Genomic DNA, 20489 nt, shown 5'->3' with positions numbered 1-20489 from the left:
TGAAGATAATAAAATGTGAGAGTAGAGGAAAAGAGAGGTATGTGCTCTATTGGACACATATTGTCCAGAGATATTTCACTATCACTAATTATAAGGACTTCATAGATTCCTTTACCCACCCAGTGATGTATATGTTGACTAGGACTGTGAAACCTAGGATTAGTCCTCAGATCAAAAAGGTAATTGAGTTGGCTAAAAACAATAAAGTAGGATACTAGTACTTGTACCAAGATCACACAGAGATAAAAAACTATGGCTTCCATCTGGCTCCATATAAATTACCAAAGTATCTTCCCTTGAGAATTTTTTCCTTGGAATATTTTAGGAAAATCATCAACTCCGATGGCGTCCACTTCGTGGCTGCAAGGAAGAATACCCAATTTAGAGTCAAAATTGAACAGGGCCCCTTTATTTGCAATAACATACAAGCTCGGCCAGAGGCAAAAAGAATGCTAGAAGATTTAAAATTTACCAAAAGCTTTATGTGGAAGTATGACCCCATGGAGTAATAAAAAAATGAGAACCAATGTCAAAATAGCTCCTTATGCACACTATTTAGTGCCTGAAATTGAAAGATATGCCAACCAAACTGAATGGTTCTAAAACACTTTATTGGATAGAGATAGCTCAATTGTTGATATTGACAATGCTTTGTATGATATTGAGCAACAGTTGGCCTGAGTGAGTTCCTGTAGGTCCTAGATCAAGGGCAAAGGCTGGATGATCCCTCTGCATTGAAAATACATTTGAATCAAGAAAAAAAGCCCCAAAAACAAAGAAGAGACTTCTAGTTCCCAAATGGAAACAGTGGACGAGCAAGCAGGCCGAAGGAAAAGGAGAAAATTGAATCCTGTATCTGAACAGGAAGAACAGAGTGAGGCAGAATGATTAGAGTCAGAACCACAGTCAGAACCACGACCAGACACAACAGGTCAGAAAGGGAAAGAGGCAAAGGAAAGAAATGAACCTACCACCTCTAACACACAACTAATAGAAAGATAGAAGTCAATAGAGGTTTCTTCCTTTGTCAGACGAGCTCACAAAGAGAAAACCATTAAGGATAGATATAAGGAGATTAAAAAGAGAAATGAAAATTGAAAGCTGAGACATATGCTCAGTATTTCAAACATTCAACTCCTAAATAGAGCAGACTAATGTCTTCATTTGATATTCAGGAGGGAAATATGCAAATGTCATATATGCATCTAACAGTGCCACAACCCAAATCTGCAGCAGACTCTACAGGAGAAGAAGCCAATAGGTTGGCTAAGGCAATGGAGGATATTTCACTCAAAGCTATAGAAATCAGGAAATTGGAAGAGAAAGTAAGCAGTCTAGAGACAAACTATAAACTTGCCCAAATTATGAATAAGGAAGAACAACAAAAGGTAGCAAGGTTAACAAAGAAGATAAAGAAACTAGAGAAAGAAATGACTCTAGGTGAGCCATTGGGACAGGCAAAAGAAAAACTGTGGGCCAATATAATTGACTCTGTCAATGATATTTGGCCATCCATTCAGTTAACTTTTGAGTAGATTGATCTGGTTAAAGAGGCCACAGAGGCAATTCAAAAGGTCAAAACAGAGCTGGAAGGGATGCCAGAAGAGGCAACTAGGATCATCGACTTTTTGAATTCCAAAAACAAATATGAACTGGAAGAATTGGATATTAGTGACAGGACATGGACAATCCTAGAAGTAAGAAGAGTCCTTACTAAAAGGAATTTGATGCACAACTTGGAAGACAAGTGTCAGACTATGCAACTTTCTATTGATAGATTTAAATTCAAATTTGACACTTTGATGCAGAAAGGTTTACCAAGTCCTTTGGTAATTAATGACAAATTGATGACAGAAGAGGACTACATTAGAAAGCACAGGGAAGTTGCTAAAACTCAAGTCAACAATGAAATCATTAACAACACAACAAAACAGAGGATGCCCTCTAGTAAATTCCTTTACCAAGCTTTGGAAAACTTGCTTTACCTCCAGAATGAGGTAAAACACATGTCCGTAAATAAGCCCACATTTTTTAAATACACAGAGGCTGATGAGGTCTTCAGAAATTTGAAGAACATTAAGTTACCAACTGAAAAGAGATGGGAAGAGCTCACTAACTTACTTTAATTCAATGTAAGTCCAGAAATTAACACAGTTGGTAAAAACAGAAGGGTAAAAGTAAATGGGCAGTTTTCCCAGTCAAATAGTCTCAAAGTCAAAGAGTATTAGTGAAAGAAGATAAGTCGAAGAGCATCAAATGACAACTAAAAGATCAATCAGCTAAATATCAAATGAAATCAGATATAATAGTGCCGGAAAGGAATCAGTTAAAAAGGTGGCATTACCTTTTTAGGATTAGATATTTTTTCCCTAAAATAAATCCCAAGTTAGTTTGGGATATTTTGTAAATAATTATGTACAAATACTTCATAATTCGAAGTATGTAGGGTGGATTTTACTAGACATTTCTACAGACTTTTTGATCAGAAGACCCATAGGGTTATTGTATCATTTGCTGAGCTAGCAAGCTGGACTGATAAATAAAGATCATATATTTCAAAGGATTCATGTGTTGAGCGAAACTTCAGAGAAGTATTCTCATGTGTTATTATTATTTTTCTCAAGTTATTCATAATCTTTAATGTGTTTCTGAATCTAAATGTTATATCTGGAATAATACTTCAGAATTTATTTAATTACACTCTGTCTTAACAGTTATACATTTAAATGTTTTCTGCTGATATCTAAGTTAAGGAATCCTTAGTTGCTCCTTGGTTTAGATTGATTTCTTGAATATCCAGGTTAAAGGATCCTTAATTTCCCTTTGATCCTGATTACCCCTTCATTCCTCATTCATTATTCGGTCTGAGAACCCTTAATTTCTCTCTCACCCCTAGTGAAACCCTTTCACCCCTCTATCTCAAAAATCTAGAAAACACTTTTCTATCTTGCCCTTTGAACATTCCCTTTAGTGAGGTAATCCAGTTTTGATTCCTTATTTTTTGACTCCATAGCCCAATGGTCCAAACGACATCATTTTATCCATCTGTCTAAGTAATCCCACCACCTAATCTCAAATACAATTCAAAATCCCAAGAACAACCATAACTAGCCTAAAATCAAAACAAACAAAGTTAAATCATACAGAGAGAGCCCTCTCCGAGTCTAGGTTGGCTAGAACCTATGCTTCAAAGTTGGTTAGCGGTTACCATAGAAATCTCTTTCTTCTGAACAACTTCTAGAGAAAATTACTAAGTGCTAACACCACGATCCTGCATAAGTTGAAAGGTATGAGTTGATTTTTTAAATGAAGCCAAGCCATAAGTTTGAGGTTAATTTCTCATGGAGGAGTAAACTGGAGTAATAAGGAGCCATGTTAAAGATGTGAATTCTTATCACATATTCTTGTGACTTTCAATTTGTTTTATGTTTTGTTTTGAGAGAAAATTGTGGATGAGATATGAAGGCATGAGTTAAAAATTTGGTGAAAAACATTTATGGTGAAAATTTTGTTTATATTTATTGGCGAAAATTATTTTTATAGTTATTTTTGGTGAAGAGAGTTAAAAGGGTGTTGTTTGTTTTTTGTTTGTTTGGGTGAGAGAATTTATTAGAAATTTTTTTGGGAGCGTAAATTGTGTTGGGTGAAAAGGAGAAATAAGGAGTATGTTTTGGCTTTGTTTTTTATTTGAAGCAAGATAGAGTCTTTTTTCTTTTATCCTGTGCATTTGGTTTTGGATATGGTGAATTTGGATGCAGATCTGGTGAATTTCGGTGTAGATATGGTGGATTTGGGTGCATTTAGTTGATTGTGGTAACTGTGGCAAAGAAATTGTAAAAGAAAAAAGGAGCATGCACATCAGTTATGGGACAACAAAGCAAAATTAAACAGTTCCGGAGAGAACTGAAGCAATCGAGGAAAAAGAGTCAAAGGGCAGAATCTATAGAAGAACATGGAATGTTTCCAGCTATGGAACCAATGACTAATGAAGACATGAATCAGCCTGAATAATATCAAGAAACCAATGCAATATTGAAGTGATTAATGCAAGATTTGTCATCTTTCTCTGGTACAAATTTTTAACTTTGGGCAATAAAAATGGAGGAATTGCTTGGTTCGGTAGGTTTATGGGAATTTTTTCAAGAAAATTTCTTAAATTCTCAAGATATAAGTAGAGGTGCAATAGCATTGTTTCTTATTATATCAACACTGGATGAAAACATATTGTCTAGTATTTTGCATGAATATGGTGAAGTAAACAATGCAAAAATATTTTGGGACATTCTTGAAACAAAGTACAATGAGAAACCTGATGAAGATGAAGGTGAAAACATAGTAGAAAATCTACATGTAGGTGTAAATATTGCAAAGGAAAAAGTTGTGGATGACTCAGAAGAAACTGATGAATTGAAGAAAGAGGAATTTGCAGCAAAATTTAATGATGGATATTTGTGTTATGAAAATGAATTTCAGGTGATCTCTAAAAATAAATTAGTTGATAAATTGTTGTTTGGTTTTGATGATCAAGTGGAAGAACATGAAGAAGAAATTGTAGTAGCAGTTAGAGGAACAAACAAGTTTGAAGATGTCAAGCTTGATTATGATGCAGAGATAAAGCTTATTGAAGAATGGCTTCAAAATTCCTTTGAACAAATTGATGATGGTCTAAAATATGCAGCTAACGTTACATGCTTCAAGGTGAAGGCTCTTGTAAATGAGAAAAATGGTAGATCACTGAATGATTCAGAGGATATGGAAATGGAACTAGTGGTGGACACATTTGAAGAAGTTCCTAGTATTTTAACGTATTGGAGCCCAGAGGAAATAAGATATTATTATGAAATGATGAGGCAACAGTCAATGAAACAGGATACTATTGATGACGAAAATGAACTTGTTGAAAAAATAGTTGAAATGCACTAGCATCATCCTAGTTGTAATAAGAAGCAATATTCAGAGTTCATGATCTAGAGTAGGAAGAAGTCTCAACAGGTTGAAAGTGTCATAGTTTGGAGTAGGAAGTCCAAGAAGAAATTTCATCAACATGTTGAAGCAAAGAAACTCAACATGAAATATTTGAGTCATATTTGTAAGGCTAGTTATGAATTCGACTAGCACGCATTATTATGCATTATTGAAAATCCATTTCTCCATTAAGGGGGGATGTTAGAATAATGTAGAAATGGAAGAGTATCGAAATGTGATAGGTTTTTTGAGTTTTCATTTATGTTAGTTATGAGGTGTTGTTCTATAATTAATTTTTTTCCAATGTGATTGAGTTGTAACCGAGTCAGAGTGTGTATCTTCCATGTTGTTATGTTCATCAAGTCTATTGATACCATAGTTATATAATGGGACACATTGTGATGTATTTGCAGTAAGAAAGTGTGCAGGCTTAGGCCTAAAATAATAAAGTGTTCTGTTGTGTTAAACTCTGTGATTTCTATTAAAAGCATGCCAAAATCAAGGAGTTTGTTATGAACTCTTGAGAATCTATGGGGAGTTTGTCTTCCTCACTTCAAGGGAGTTGGTTACATCTCAATGCTATACAATATAACCTTATGGGTCAATCTAAATGTTGCATATGAACATATGTGATACGTTTTGTGTACGAAAATCTTTTGGTTTCTTACATTAGTATGTATGTTGTGCTATGAATAGTTATTCTTGAGTGTTCTAAGAATGTCCTTAGACACAATTTTTTTCTTGAAATGCTAGCTCTCTAATCTAGATAATTCCTCAACTCTCCAATAAATAGTGATGGACCATTATGGACCAAGATTAATTGATTCATTGTGAGATATTGACATGATTGTGGGTGATGAGTTGTTGTCAAAACCATAACTAGGCCTCCCAACAAGATAAATTGCATTGATATTCTTCTTGCATGGATGGCAGACTTTCTAAAGGATTTTTTAGTAGAATAAAAAAGTGTCTCTACATTTTTGCACTAAAAGGAAGAGTTGTTTATAATGATTGAGAAATATTTGAGGTACTTGGAGTGCATATCCTAGAATAGTAAATCCTAGGTACATGTAGATAAGTTTAGGGTTTTGTTTGAATGTTCAATCTATGAGATCCACCCTTGTTGGTTCATTGAAGCTATGATAATCACCCTTCTTGGTTCATTCTCTAACTTGGGGAAGGAACGTACATGAACTAGTGCCTATAGATAGGGTGAAAAATGCTCCTATAGAGCTATTTCCCCAACTGGTACCACTAATAGGTACGTATATTCTCATAAATATTTATATGTTAGGTATTAATGTATGTGGTCATTGTTGTGTGTGAATGATATGTGTTTAAATTGAGGAAATGATAACCATGAATAATAATAATCCATATATGTGTTGTGGATTGTCTAGGAAATAATCATAAGTTGTTATAGCTATCAATTCATGTTGTAGAAGGCAGAATTCAAACTCTAATATGTAAAGAAACCCACAACTATAATAATTGTATATAATTGGTTTTATGGGTATGGTTGAAAGAATTCTAAATGTATTTATGGAGAATAGTTTTATATGTGTACCACTAATAGTTAGGTATATTCTTAAATATTTATATGTTAGGTATTAATGCTTGTGGTCATTATTGTGTGTGAATAATGTGTTTAAATTGAAGAAATGATAACGCAATAATAATAATAATCCATATATGTTGTGGATTGTCTCGGGATAATCATCAGTTATTATAGCCTAAGATTCATGTTGTAGAAGGCATAATTCAAACTCTAATATGTAAAGAAACCCACAACTATGATAAATATATATAATTCGTTTTATGGGTTTGATGAAAGAATTCTAAATGTATTTATGGAGACTAGTTTTATATGTGTTGTCATGTTTTTCACTCTAAGAAATATGTGTATGATTAGAAAATACTTACATCAATCATGTAGGCAGATAAATATTTATTGTAAAATTCGGAATATATATATATATATATATATATATATTTTAAAATTTAAGCAAAGTGTAAGAAAAAAAAACGAATAATCTACATAAATTAAAAGTAAAAAAAAAACCTTAAAAATAAAAACTACTTTGATATTTATTTATAATAATCTAGATATAAATAATATCACCTAAAATTAAGGAAAAAGAAACATTCCATAACAACACTTATATAAAAGGTTTGTTTTAGTTTAAATTTTTTTCCTTATTTTTTTTAATTATAGAAAAATATATTTTATTTAAAAAATATTATATTAATAAAAAACTAAGAATTCTTTTTTATTATAATTATTATAATTATAATTAAATATAATAAATGTATGATTATTATAAATAATATTAATAAAAATATTGTTACTTTTAAATTTAAAGAAAAATTATGGTGTGAAAAAGATTTAGCAACTAAAAGAAAATTATGATATTATAGGGAGGTCATCAACCCTACCCTAGAAGATCAAAAGTATCTTTGGGTTTTAACTAGCTCAAAAAAGAAAATTAATATAGCCAAGATTAGAACGAACTCTCATGAACACCATAGTGAAATGTGTGGCTGAGCAGTTCCTAAAACACTATGGATGGAAAGGATCTGCCATCTCTATGAGAATATGAACATCGACGATGAAAATCACTTCCTCTTAGAGTGTCCCCGTACAACCACATTAGATCTCAGTTTCATAATCTTTGTTGCAATACTGACAATCCTAGCCTTTTACGATGTCAAAATTATAGTGAGCTCGAGAGGCTTCTCTCCAAGCTTTTTAAGGATATGAATAAAATCTTAAATCAAACTAAATAATTCGTTTGTTTTGGTCCAATAAACCTAAATTTGATCCCAATGAACATTAACCATCATCATCAAATATTTTAAAAATAAATATATTTATATTAATTTAAAATTTAAACTTTATCATCATAATTATTCATATTTATTTCGAATATCATAGATTTAGTTCTTTACTAATTGGAAAGAGAAGATAACAAAACCATTAAAAAGTAAGAGTAGCTCCCCGCCCAAAAAAAGACAGCAGGTTAGGTTAATATAGAAGTTTAATATTTCTAGAAATAATGGTAAGAGTTATCAACAATTTTCCCTGGGCGTAGATTTTTCTTTAATTAAAATTTGATCTTATAAATGTTATCATTATCATAAAAGTTTTATAAATGAATATTCAAAAATATAAAACATTAACAATATTTTCAATTTTAGATTCATCAAAATTAAAATTTAATATTCTTTATAAAGGGCAGCTAGTGTTTTTTTAATAAGAAATATATATATATATATATATATATATATATATATATATAATAAGAAAGGGATATATATATATGAATTGGTATTAAAGAATAATTGAAAGAAGCAAAATTATTTGCTTAAAATTTTATTTACCATTTAAATTTTTTATTTTAAAATTGATTTTTTATTTTAAATAAATATATTTTTAGAGAAAATTATTATTATATTATGAAAATTACAAATAGAAATAAAATAAAGGAGATGTGAAAATTTTATATTTATTTAAATAATATATTTCTTTTTTATAAGGTAAAAAAACTATGATTGTCAAACCAATATAAAACAAGCATTCTAAGTTGTTATCTATCAATTTAAGTTGAGACAAACATTATAAGTTGTTATCTATCAATTTAAGTTGAGACAAACATTATAAGTTGTTATCTATCAATTTAAATTGAGACAAATGTTATAAGTTGTTATCTATCAATTTAAGTTAACTCATTACTCTTATTCAATGAAAATCTCAGAATAAAATTTCAATTTTATATTATAATATTATATTTTTTCTCATTTTTAATTTATTAATATTATTTTATTATATATATATATATAAACTTATTACTATTTTTCTTTAAATTTAAAATTTAGAAAATAAAAATTATAATATTTAAAAGCTAAAATATAAAAAAAATTAATAATTCATTTTATAAAATTAAATATTCAACAACAATTTTTTTCCAAAATATAATTTAATTTTTCCATTAATTATTTTTCCCAAATTATTAAAAATTTTCACATTCCCCAACACATATTTATATATATATAATTTAAAATCTATAAAAAACAAAGTATTCACCTTTCTAAAAACTCTAGATTGCTGCACAACTGAAAATTAACTTAGAAATCATATTATTGCTATAATTTTTAATAATACCTATTATATTTCGAGCCAAACATATAAATTATATATCATAAGATAATAGATATACCACATGCAAGGAATATCTGATAAATATAATTTCGTGAACAGATTATTGTACATAATGTTATTTTCTCTTCTTACATAAATTACATTATGATAATATATGTGGTGTAGAGAAGTAAGATTACACGAGGCTCGGTGGAGCAAGGTGTGGATTGAAATGTAAGTGATGAAAGGATAGGGATAAATATTACGAGTCGTGCCGTGATACTATGATCTTAAGATGCGCTCTATCACAGATGTGTTTTCTGAATATAAGTGCAGACACCAACGTCGTCAACTTCCTACTACGCACGTTATATTTCTCAATACTGTTGTGTTTTGTGAATCCAACGGTAGACACCGACGCCATCATATTCCAACTCCTCCAATCACGATTGTGTGTAACACAAACACTCTAAGCCGAAGCTGTGTCTGCATCTTTGAAAAGTCAGCCAGTGAAACACATTTCGAATTCAATGGTGCAATTATTGAACTCAATTGTAACTTATTTTGCAAATGAGAAAATATAAAATCATTTGTATAGAATGGATTTCAGCTCATTGTAATCGCCCACAAAATCTAGGTAAAGGATTTATAATAATTTCTCTTTTTCCTAAATAGAATACATATAGTTAACTCTGATCTATTTCGTGTTAGTGTTTTTTGCGGATAGATTCATATAACTTGCGCGTTCTCCTGCACAGAACAACGCAGAGAAGGATTCCAAAGAGACACACACATCCCCAGATGAGAAACGATTTTTCATAGCACTGTTGTCCTATGCAGTCAGCTCGTTTATCCATGCCAACAGAAGAAGAAGACGAATCATCGTACATCAATCCTGCAACTTCACCGAAGAGAAGAGAACCAAATGCAATGTTTGTGATGAGAATGTTGTGGTTCACACCAAAACTCTTCATTCCGAACAGCTCTGATGAAATCGGAATGGCTATGGCGCTGATCGCTCCTGCAGAAGTTCCAACAATGGCTGTGCTCACGTACAGAACACCACTGTGCGTCATTGGGTTCATGAATCGCAGCATGAAGAAGGCCGCAACCAAGGGAACCATCCATATGCCCATCCATCCCGTCCTTTTCAGAGGCCTGTACTTTCTCAACATCGGGCATTCCTAATTCACATAAAACAACAATACCATTATTTTAAGAAGGAAAAAGGATTTTGAGAATATTCCAGAATATATGTATTAGCATTCCTGTGTATATTGCAGATTTTGGGAATAATTCCGGTCTCTATTGCAGATTCCGGGTATGATAGTGAGGAGATTCACAGTGAGGAAAAATCAAACAATTCACTTCTCTCTTCATTGTCAAATTTTGATATATTTCCAGAATCTGCAATTACATAAATTCAGTATGTGTACAGGAGAGCCTAGTCACAAACAATTCAGTTCATTATTATTCATCATATTTAGAAATATTTCTAAAATCTACCATAGAAATAAGAATAATAAGAATGACCAGTACAAGTCTGGACTCTGAATGACCAGAAACTTAATTCATCTGGCTTCTGGATATGGATCAGATCAATTATTTGAACTTGCAATATCAATAAGAATCCAAAATATTCCAGAAATCATCGAATTAAAGATGTATTCTGAATCAACCTACTACCTAAATATAATGGGGAAGCCCTGATGCAGTTGGCCCAAAACAAAATCCAAAGGATGAAACAGAGATACTATCAAATTAAGGATGCCCTCTGAATCAACCTACCTGAATATAATCTGGAAGCCCCGATGCAATTCGCCCAAAAAATCCGAAGGATGAAACAAGAGATACTAAGATGGGCGTCTTGGAGTATCCAAGAGACTGAACAATTTGCCCTAGATTGTTCATATATACTATTCCCACAGTTCCTCCACACAAATATACAAAATAATATAGCCAGAAATCAATACTTCCCAAGAGCTGTAGGATGCCATGCTCCTCTCCCAGTGGTGGAACCGATATGAAATGGAATCTCTTGCTTTTAATATGATTGAAATTCTGTACAGTCTGCAGTGGAGTTTCTGTATCCAGACTTCGAATATTGATTTTGTTTTCTTCATTTCGAACCAGATCCACCATGCAGCATACTTTGTTGGTAGGATTTTCTACAGTAGGGTTCTGCCTCTTTGGAGTTGAAATGTACGCCCTTACCTTTATTTCACCCCTTATATTTCTTAAGGAAACCTGTGTTGAAATCTAATTTCAACGCAGACCAAGAAAAACCGTGAACCAAGCCAGAAATCGTTCACCGGATTTTCTCGGAGCTATTTGCCGACGAAGGAATATTCCGGGAAGGAGCTCCGAGAAAATATGGAGCTGACGCGTGGTTGACCCCTGACGTAACGCAACGTAAGAATCTCGGAGGTTAACTTTCAGCACTTGTTGGTCTTCCGATATTGTTGTCCACCGTTGGATGTGCTCTCGTGTTTTCCGCCGTTGATTGATTAAAGCTGCACACCTGCATACGACAAACATCAAATTAAAGTTATGCGTGGAGTAAAAGACTTATGGGTTGACCGCCGTATAAAAATTTAATGAATTTATGTGTTGTTCGTAGTTTTTAGGTAGATGCTTTTAATATAAGTATGGGCACGTATAATATATGTTTTTTATATATATTCTTATACGGCATGTATTAAAAGAAAAAGGTAGTATGTAATAAGTTTATGTTTTGAGTGTGTTGATTTTTTTTAATGTATGTATCGCACATGGTTGGAAAGTTTTTTTTACACACAGCAGTGTAAAAGAATGATGGCGCAGTAAAAAGGAGAACACACAGCAGTGTGTAAAAGGATAAGAACCAGTGAAGTAATTTTTGAAAAAAACCATGTGTGGTTTTGCACAGCAGTGCAGAAAGGAAATGGTGGAGCGATTTTTGTAACTCTGTGTAAATTTCTTTTCACAGCAGTAAACTTATGTAAATCTTTTTATTACAGCAGTAAGTTGTTTTTCACACCAGTGAATATAAAAAGAGATTTTACAGTGGTAAATCTTTGCATCAGGTTTTAATGAATAGAATGCTTTAATGGTAGTGAAATACTCTGTCTCTCAGTGAAATTTCTTTTAAGTCTTCTGTGTGTACAAAAGATCTTGGAGCAAAAGAAACAGAGCATTGTCTCTGTGTGTTTGTTTATTTGGTTTTTGGTATTTTCCCCATCAAAAATACCCAACAGTGGTATCAGAGCAGGCTTAGGCTCTTTGAAGGAGACAAAGAAGCTGAAGGGAGAAGGTTGTTGCTGCAGCAAAACTTCTCAGGCAGACAGAAGACTCAGACAACAAAGGATTCAGGTATTCTTCATAGCTATCTTGTTTGTTATTGAAGAGACAGTCAGTGTTTTAAATACACGGTCAAGGAATGGCCAGCACAAGCACTGGTATGGGTTTGTTTAACACCCAGCTCCCACAGTTTAATGGGAAGAACTATGACTACTGGTCAATAACTATGACAGCCCTGCTTGCTTCCCAAGATTTATGGGAAATAGTTGAAGAAGGTTTTGAAGAACCAGCAGATGAAACTGAGTTCAATGCATTAACTCAAGGAGAGAAGGATCTGCTGAAGAACAATAGGAAGAAAGATTCAAAAGCCCGTGTGTTGTTGTATCTAGCAGTAGACCAGAGTATGTTTCCAAGGTTAGCAGCAGCTAAGACAGCCAATGAAGCATGGCAAACCCTCAAGACAGCCTATCAAGGCATGGAGAGAGTGAAGACAGCAAAGCTACAATTGCTGAGAAAGGATTTTGAGAACTTGAACATGAAGGAGTCAGATAACATTGACTCATTCTTCACTCATGTGATTGGTGTAATCACACAAATGAGAACTCATGGAGAAACCATTGAAGATAGAAGAATTGTGGAGAAAATATTGAGGGTCTTACCCTCAAGGTTTGATGCCATAGTCACCACCATTGAAGAGACAAAGGATCTCTCAAGCTATTCAGTTGATGAGCTGCATGCATCACTGATAACACATGAGCAGAGGTTGAGTAGGAATGAAAACTCATCTCTTGAGCAAGCCTTCAAGACCCAAATGTCCTTTGGAAGAGGCAGAGGTCAAGGCAGAGGAAACAAAAGAGGAAGAGGCAGAAGCCAGAATAGAGGTGGAAGGAACAACTCATCAAATGCACAAGGAAGAGGCAACAATCCAAATCAGAACCAAGGCCAAGGCAGCAGCCAACAAGGAGGACAACATCATGCTCAAGGACAAAGGTATGATAAATCTAATGTTCAATGCTATTATTGCAAAAAGTATGGACATTATGCTAGTGATTGTAGAAAGAAACAGCATGATATGAACAGCAGACAAAATGCAAATGTTACAAGAGAAAACAACAGTCAAGAAAATGTCCTGTTAGCTTGTAACATGGCTGAAACACATAGTGAGGACATATGGTTTTTAGACTCAGGTTGCAGCAACCATATGACCGGAAACATAGCCTTCTTTTCTGCCCTAGATAAAAATGTGAAATCAGAAGTCACACTAGGAACTGATAGTAAAGTGTCTGTTATGGGAAAAGGAGAAATAAAAATACTTTCAAAGCAAGGAGAAAAGAAAACCATAGCAGATGTATACTATGTCCCTGGCATGAGATGTAACCTCTTGAGTGTTGGACAGCTTGTCCATAAGGGGTACAATGTTTTCTTTAAGAATGATGTATGCACCATCATGGATATACCACCCAGCAAAAGATGCATTGCTGAAGTGAAGATGACAAGGAACAGGATGTTCCCTCTCCGGATCAGGGCAGACATGAAGAACAAAAGGGAAATGGCAGCAGTCACCCAAGAGGCCTTCCAAAGCGTGCCAAAGGATGAAAATTGGTTGTGGCACTTGAGATTTGGTCATCTCAATTTTGGAGGTCTAAACTTGTTGAGTAGGAAAGGAATGGTAAGAGGATTACCATTGATAGAGAAACCGGACAGCTTATGTGAAGGCTGCATTTTGGGAAAACAACATAGAGAAAGTTTTCCATCAGGGAAAAGCATAAGGGCAAAGACACCCTTAGAGATTATCCACTCAGATTTGTGTGGACCAATGCAAGCTCCATCATTAGCAGGCAGCCTATATTTCTTAACATTCATTGATGATTTGACAAGGAAGACTTGGATATATTTCCTTAAAAACAAAAGTGAAGTCTTTGAGAAATTCCAAAATTTCAAAGCACTTGTGGAGAACCAAAGCGGGCTGCACATTAAAGTTTTGAGAACTGATAGAGGAGGTGAATATATCTCCAAGGAATTCCTAAGATTTTGTAGAGAAAATGGAATACATAAACAGTTTACAGCAAGGTACACTCCACAGCAAAATGGAGTTGCTGAAAGGAAAAACAGGACCATTATGGATATGGCAAGGAGCATGTTGAAGGCAAAGCATTTGCCAAATGAGTATTGGGCTGAAGCTGTACATTGTGCAGTTTATATATTGAACAGGTGTCCTACAAAAGCAGTCATGAACAAAGTGCCAGAAGAGGCATGGAGTGGGAGAAAGCAAGGAGTCACCCACATGAGAGTTTTTGGGTGTGTGGCCTATGCACACATTCCGGATCAGCTAAGGAGGAAGTTGGACAGCAAAGGGGAGAAATGCATCTTCATTGGATACAGTGATGAATCCAAAGCCTACAGGCTGTACATTCCATCTACCAAGAAGTTCTTTGTCAGCAGGGATGTTCAATTCATTGAAGAGGAAGCTTGGGATGGAAGCATAGAGAAAACAGTGAATGTCAAAAACTGTTTGTCTCACGATGAAGATGAAGAGGAGGTGGCTGAAATGAATCCCCAAACAGCAGCACCAACACAAGGACAGCAAGGGACACCATTGAGGATCAATGAGAGTGCTTCTCCAAGCACACCACAAGGAGGAAATTCAAGTGCATCTTCAAGCACTTGCACACCAAGTGAAAGAGGTAAGAAATTTAGAAATCTAAGTGACATTTATGAAGAAGGAATGAATTCCTTATTTGCCTTGTATTGTCATGTTGATGATCCTATTCATTTTGAAGAAGCTATTAAAGATAGGAAATGGATAGAAGCTATGGATGAAGAAATGAATGCCATAGAGAGAAACAAAACATGGGATTTGGTTGAGTTACCAAAAGGCAAAGAAGTCATTGGTGTGAAATGGGTCTACAAGACCAAGAGCAATGCTGAAGGCAAGATTGAAAGGCATAAGGCAAGGCTGGTTGTCAAGGGCTACAAGCAGCAGTATGGGAGAGATTATGAGGAGACTTTTGCACCGGTTGCAAGAATGGAAACCGTGAGAGCAGTGCTGTCCATAGCAGCACAAAACAAATGGAAAGTCTACCAAATGGATGTGAAATCAGCATTCCTAAATGGAGTGTTAATGGAAGAGGTCTATGTGGAACAACCTCTTGGATATGAGAAGAAAGGTGAAGAGCACAAAGTGTGCAAATTGAAGAAAGCTCTTTATGGGCTGAAGCAAGCGCCAAGAGCATGGTACAGCAGGATAGATTCATATCTATTGGATAATGAATTTGACAAGTGTGAAGGAGAACCCACAGTCTACATCAAGGAAAAGGATGGTAAGATTTTAATTGTTGTTTTGTATGTTGATGATGTGATTTTCACAGGTAATGATGATCAGCTCATTAAGAATTTTAAATCAGTCATGAAGGATGAATTTGAAATGACTGACATGGGTTTCTTGAGATACTTCTTAGGCATAGAAGTAGATCAAAATGAAAAAGGAGTTTTTATATCTCAAGCAAGATATGTAAATCAAGTTTTGGACAGATTTAACATGCAAGAATGCAAGGCAGCCATCACTCCCACAGTGATGGGATTAAAACTCAGCAGAGAGGACAGCAGCAAGGATTTTGATCCTAGTTTGTACAAGAGTATTGTAGGCAGCCTCATGTACTTAACAGCTACTAGGCCTGATTTAATGTATGCTGTTAGTTTAATTTCCAGGTTCATGGAGAGGCCAAAGGAGGCACATTGGCAGGCAGCAAAGAGAATTTTGAGGTATGTCAAAGGTACCAAAATGTTTGGAATTCTATATCATGCCTCAGAACATTCAGATTTGGTTAGATACACAGACAGTGATTGGGCTGGAAGTGTAGATGATCGGAAGAGCACTTCCGGTTATGTTTTTAATATGGGTTCAGGAGCCATTTCATGGGCTTCTAAGAAGCAGTCCATTGTAGCATTGTCTACAGCAGAGGCTGAATATGTGGCAGCTACAGCAGCAGCATGTCAGGCAGTGTGGATGAGAAGAATGTTGAGAAGCTTAGGCCAAGAGCAGGCAAAAGCGACAGTGATTTTTTGTGACAATAGCTCAGCTATTGCTTTGTCAAAGAATTCAGTGTTTCATAAGAGAACGAAACACATTGATACAAGGTTTCACTACATCAGAGAATTGGTGAACAATGGAGAAATTGTCCTAGAACATTGCAGGACTCAAGAACAGGTAGCAGACATCTTGACAAAGCCACTTGATCAGAAGAGCTTTGAATTTTTGAGAAAGTGTCTGGGTATGACTGAATGCCCAGCTGTTGAAATTAAAGGGGAGTGTTGAAATCTAATTTCAACGCAGACCAAGAAAAACCGTGAACCAAGCCAGAAATCGTTCACCGGATTTTCTCGGAGCTATTTGCCGACGAAGGAATATTCCGGGAAGGAGCTCCGAGAAAATATGGAGCTGACGCGTGGTTGACCCCTGACGTAACGCAACGTAAGAATCTCGGAGGTTAACTTTCAGCACTTGTTGGTCTTCCGATATTGTTGTCCACCGTTGGATGTGCTCTCGTGTTTTCCGCCGTTGATTGATTAAAGCTGCACACCTGCATACGACAAACATCAAATTAAAGTTATGCGTGGAGTAAAAGACTTATGGGTTGACCGCCGTATAAAAATTTAATGAATTTATGTGTTGTTCGTAGTTTTTAGGTAGATGCTTTTAATATAAGTATGGGCACGTATAATATATGTTTTTTATATATATTCTTATACGGCATGTATTAAAAGAAAAAGGTCGTATGTAATAAGTTTATGTTTTGAGTGTGTTGATTTTTTTTAATGTATGTATCGCACATGGTTGGAAAGTTTTTTTTACACACAGCAGTGTAAAAGAATGATGGCGCAGTAAAAAGGAGAACACACAGCAGTGTGTAAAAGGATAAGAACCAGTGAAGTAATTTTTGAAAAAAACCATGTGTGGTTTTGCACAGCAGTGCAGAAAGGAAATGGTGGAGCGATTTTTGTAACTCTGTGTAAATTTCTTTTCACAGCAGTAAACTTATGTAAATCTTTTTATTACAGCAGTAAGTTGTTTTTCACACCAGTGAATATAAAAAGGGATTTTACAGTGGTAAATCTTTGCATCAGGTTTTAATGAATAGAATGCTTTAATGGTAGTGAAATACTCTGTCTCTCAGTGAAATTTCTTTTAAGTCTTCTGTGTGCACAAAAGATCTTGGAGCAAAAGAAACAGAGCATTGTCTCTGTGTGTTTGTTTATTTGGTTTTTGGTATTTTCCCCATCAAAAATACCCAACAACCTGGAAGGGTATATATATAGGGGCCATCAAGAGAATAATAATCACAGCAACGTAGACTCCTTCAATCTGGCGCTTCCCGTGGGGCAGGAACTCAAAAACTATGGAATATACAGCGGTGGCAAGGGCAATCAGCCCGCATACAGTCATGTACTTCTTATCTGCATCATCTTCTATCGCTGCCATTTTCAATTCTGAGACATGGAGTATTACAGCTGAAATTACACCCACTACTACGGGGACTATGCAGTTTAAAAGTAAGTACAGGGAAGGGTTCCCGGGGTCCAGAATGGAAGAGAGACATGTGTAAATAACTGGACTGAGACCTACGTAGCTTGTACTTAAACCAGAAGCCATTCCTCTCTCGATTGGGAAATTTTCAATGGCAGCCTTGAAGCTCACAGTGTTGAACCAACAGATGCTATTCCCAGCCAGAAGGCACAATATATACACCTGAGTTGTACAAAATAACAAATTAAATGTCATGAGAGCTAACAACAAGCAAGCTATAAGAGTGCAACACCTAAAAAAAATGTGTCAAAACAATGTAACAGTATGCAAATATTGTTATGGTGGTTCTGGTACACTTGATTCTGTTAAAACTTCAGGTTTATGATAACTTTTGGTTTTATCTATACTATTTATCTTTAATATAAAGGAGTGGTAGTGAGAAAATAGGAAAGAAAACATAATAATGCAGACAAATATAAATGTTTTGCCTCACTCTCGTTTTTATTTAAAGACCAAAAAACACTTTATCCTTAATATAAAAGAGTGATAGTGAGAAAATATGAAAGAAAACATAATAATGCAGAGAAATATAAATGTTTTCCCTCACTCTCGTTCTTATTTAAAGACCCGAAAAAACCTCCATGTTAATTGGTCTAGAGACAAATAACATTTCACACCACCACTTCTCTGACGAATCCTAAAGAAATATTTTAAAACCACTCTGGTATCATTATATTATATTGATTTTTTCTAACATGGAAGCAGTGCGTTATTCTATTACAACCATCTAAGTCCTATGCGAAGAAACTTGTAATATCCTCAAGCTTCATCTTTGAAAGTTTAGTACACTATGCAGGAGCTCTATTATACACTTCACAAGAAACCCATCCTCAATCTGTATGAAATACAACAAACCTAAACAAAACTTGGAAAGAGTTTAACCTGCCAATAACTCAATGGCTGAATGATTCCACTCAGAATTAGCCACTGAACGCCATACCCCACAATTCCCAAGCTCATTCCAATAACAAGAACAACCCAGGTTGGCAGAAACGCGCAGGCCAGTCCAGAAACCCAGCCCATGACTTTTCCAAGGTCCGAGGCCACAGCCAAACTATTCAGTTGGATTTGATTAATCCCCATAAATTTCTTCAAATCAGCAGAGTAATCAGAAAAATCAAAGTTGGTGCCACTGATAGATTGCAGCCAAATTGCTGATATAAAACAAGTCCAGCGTTTGATGGCCAGTAACTTAGTGGGAATCACCATGCCACTCTCATCCATGGCAACAGAACAATTGAATATGAACACTTGCATTGTATTATGCTAAGAGTGGTCATTTTTATAGGCGATACCTATGCCAATCGGCAATCTGAGGACAGCAATAAAGTTTTCTCGTGGGCCTCAATGTAGTTAAGGCACTGACCTCCAATACCACAAATTCTATATGGTGCTATCGTACGGGATCAGTAATTTCAATAAAATGGAGATTGTGTACGCCTTATTTACTTCCACAGTACAACGAAAACCTAAATTTGGTTGGTACATCCATTCTGAAAATCAAATGAGATGTGCATAAAGAGTGATTACGTAGCCATAATTTCGTCCGCAAGTTTCTTGCCTCAATTTGTTGAAATTAATTTTCAAAAAATCATGAGTGGAGTATAAATAGATGTGTAGTATAAGTGGAGTATAAATAGATTTGTAGTGAAAATAAATTTAGCATCATCAAAATCAAAATCATAAAAGATTGACATCTATAATAAGAAATTTCAAAAATTTTTACTTAATTTTCAAAAATACAATTGCCAAAAATACAATAGCCAGAATTTCAATTATTTGCATGGCAAAACTGAGGCCCGTTAGACTACACGTGCAGAAAAAGGCTACGAAAACATGACATGTTCCTGACCTCAGATCAGCAGATGAATGAAGCCATGGGACGCAGTGTTGAATGGAAAGAATACAGTGGTCTCTCTCATTATCAGGGGGATCCTTGTCCAACTACTTGCATTGATGCTGATATTGTGAGATGCGTCTGAGCTGTTCATGACTTAATAGAATCCATGGAATATGCAACGGATGATCACCGCTTGAATGAATATGGAATATAATTCCCATCTCAATCACGAGCTAACCTATGTGTTGATATTTGAAGCGGTCAAACTTTTCTATGGTTTTTTTTTTTTTCTTAATGTAGAATCTTGCAATAAAAATTTTGATGTGCTGGAAAAAGCTATAAAACTAAGATTATGCACAAATCACAGTTCAAACTGGTAATTCTAACGAATTCCTACCCAGTAAAATTAACCAAAAAAATATATTATTAAAACTTCTAAAAATTAACAGGTTAAATTTTCTATCACTACTACGCCAAGGGCACTTTTGAGACATTTTTTTTTAAGGCAAACTAAATTTTTTGTCTCAAACACTCATTTCTTATTTTAGTTATTTTACATTAAAAATTAATATCAATTGATTTGTCTTAAATATAGATTTTAAAACAGATAAAACTTTATATTTAAGAAAAAAATAGTTGAAAACAAAAATATTTTAAGACAAAAGTAGTTTCAAACAAAAATA

General features: G+C 34.6%; 1 protein-coding gene across 1 annotated transcript; it reads right to left on the bottom strand.

The window, feature by feature from the left end:
- Positions 1 to 9754: 9754 nt before the first annotated feature.
- LOC149220983 (protein NUCLEAR FUSION DEFECTIVE 4-like) lies at positions 9755 to 19203 on the bottom strand. Its single transcript, XM_089382883.1, has 4 exons — positions 18849 to 19203; positions 17679 to 18128; positions 10892 to 11350; positions 9755 to 10287 (listed from the first exon to the last, which is right to left on the bottom strand). Exons 1-4 carry the CDS (start codon positions 19188 to 19190, stop codon positions 9811 to 9813), a joined length of 1728 nt encoding a protein of 575 aa, XP_089239009.1. The 5' UTR covers positions 19191 to 19203; the 3' UTR covers positions 9755 to 9810.
- Between the last annotated feature and the right edge of the window lie 1286 nt (positions 19204 to 20489).

Source organism: Pinus tabuliformis, chromosome Q (assembly GCF_031772625.1).
Source record: "Pinus tabuliformis cultivar Carrire ecotype Pingquan chromosome Q, CPIR1, whole genome shotgun sequence".
In the NCBI taxonomy this organism is placed as follows: Eukaryota; Viridiplantae; Streptophyta; class Pinopsida; order Pinales; family Pinaceae; genus Pinus; species Pinus tabuliformis.
The sequence above is the reverse complement of the archived record's forward strand: the minus strand, read 5'-3'. Positions and strand labels throughout refer to the sequence as shown.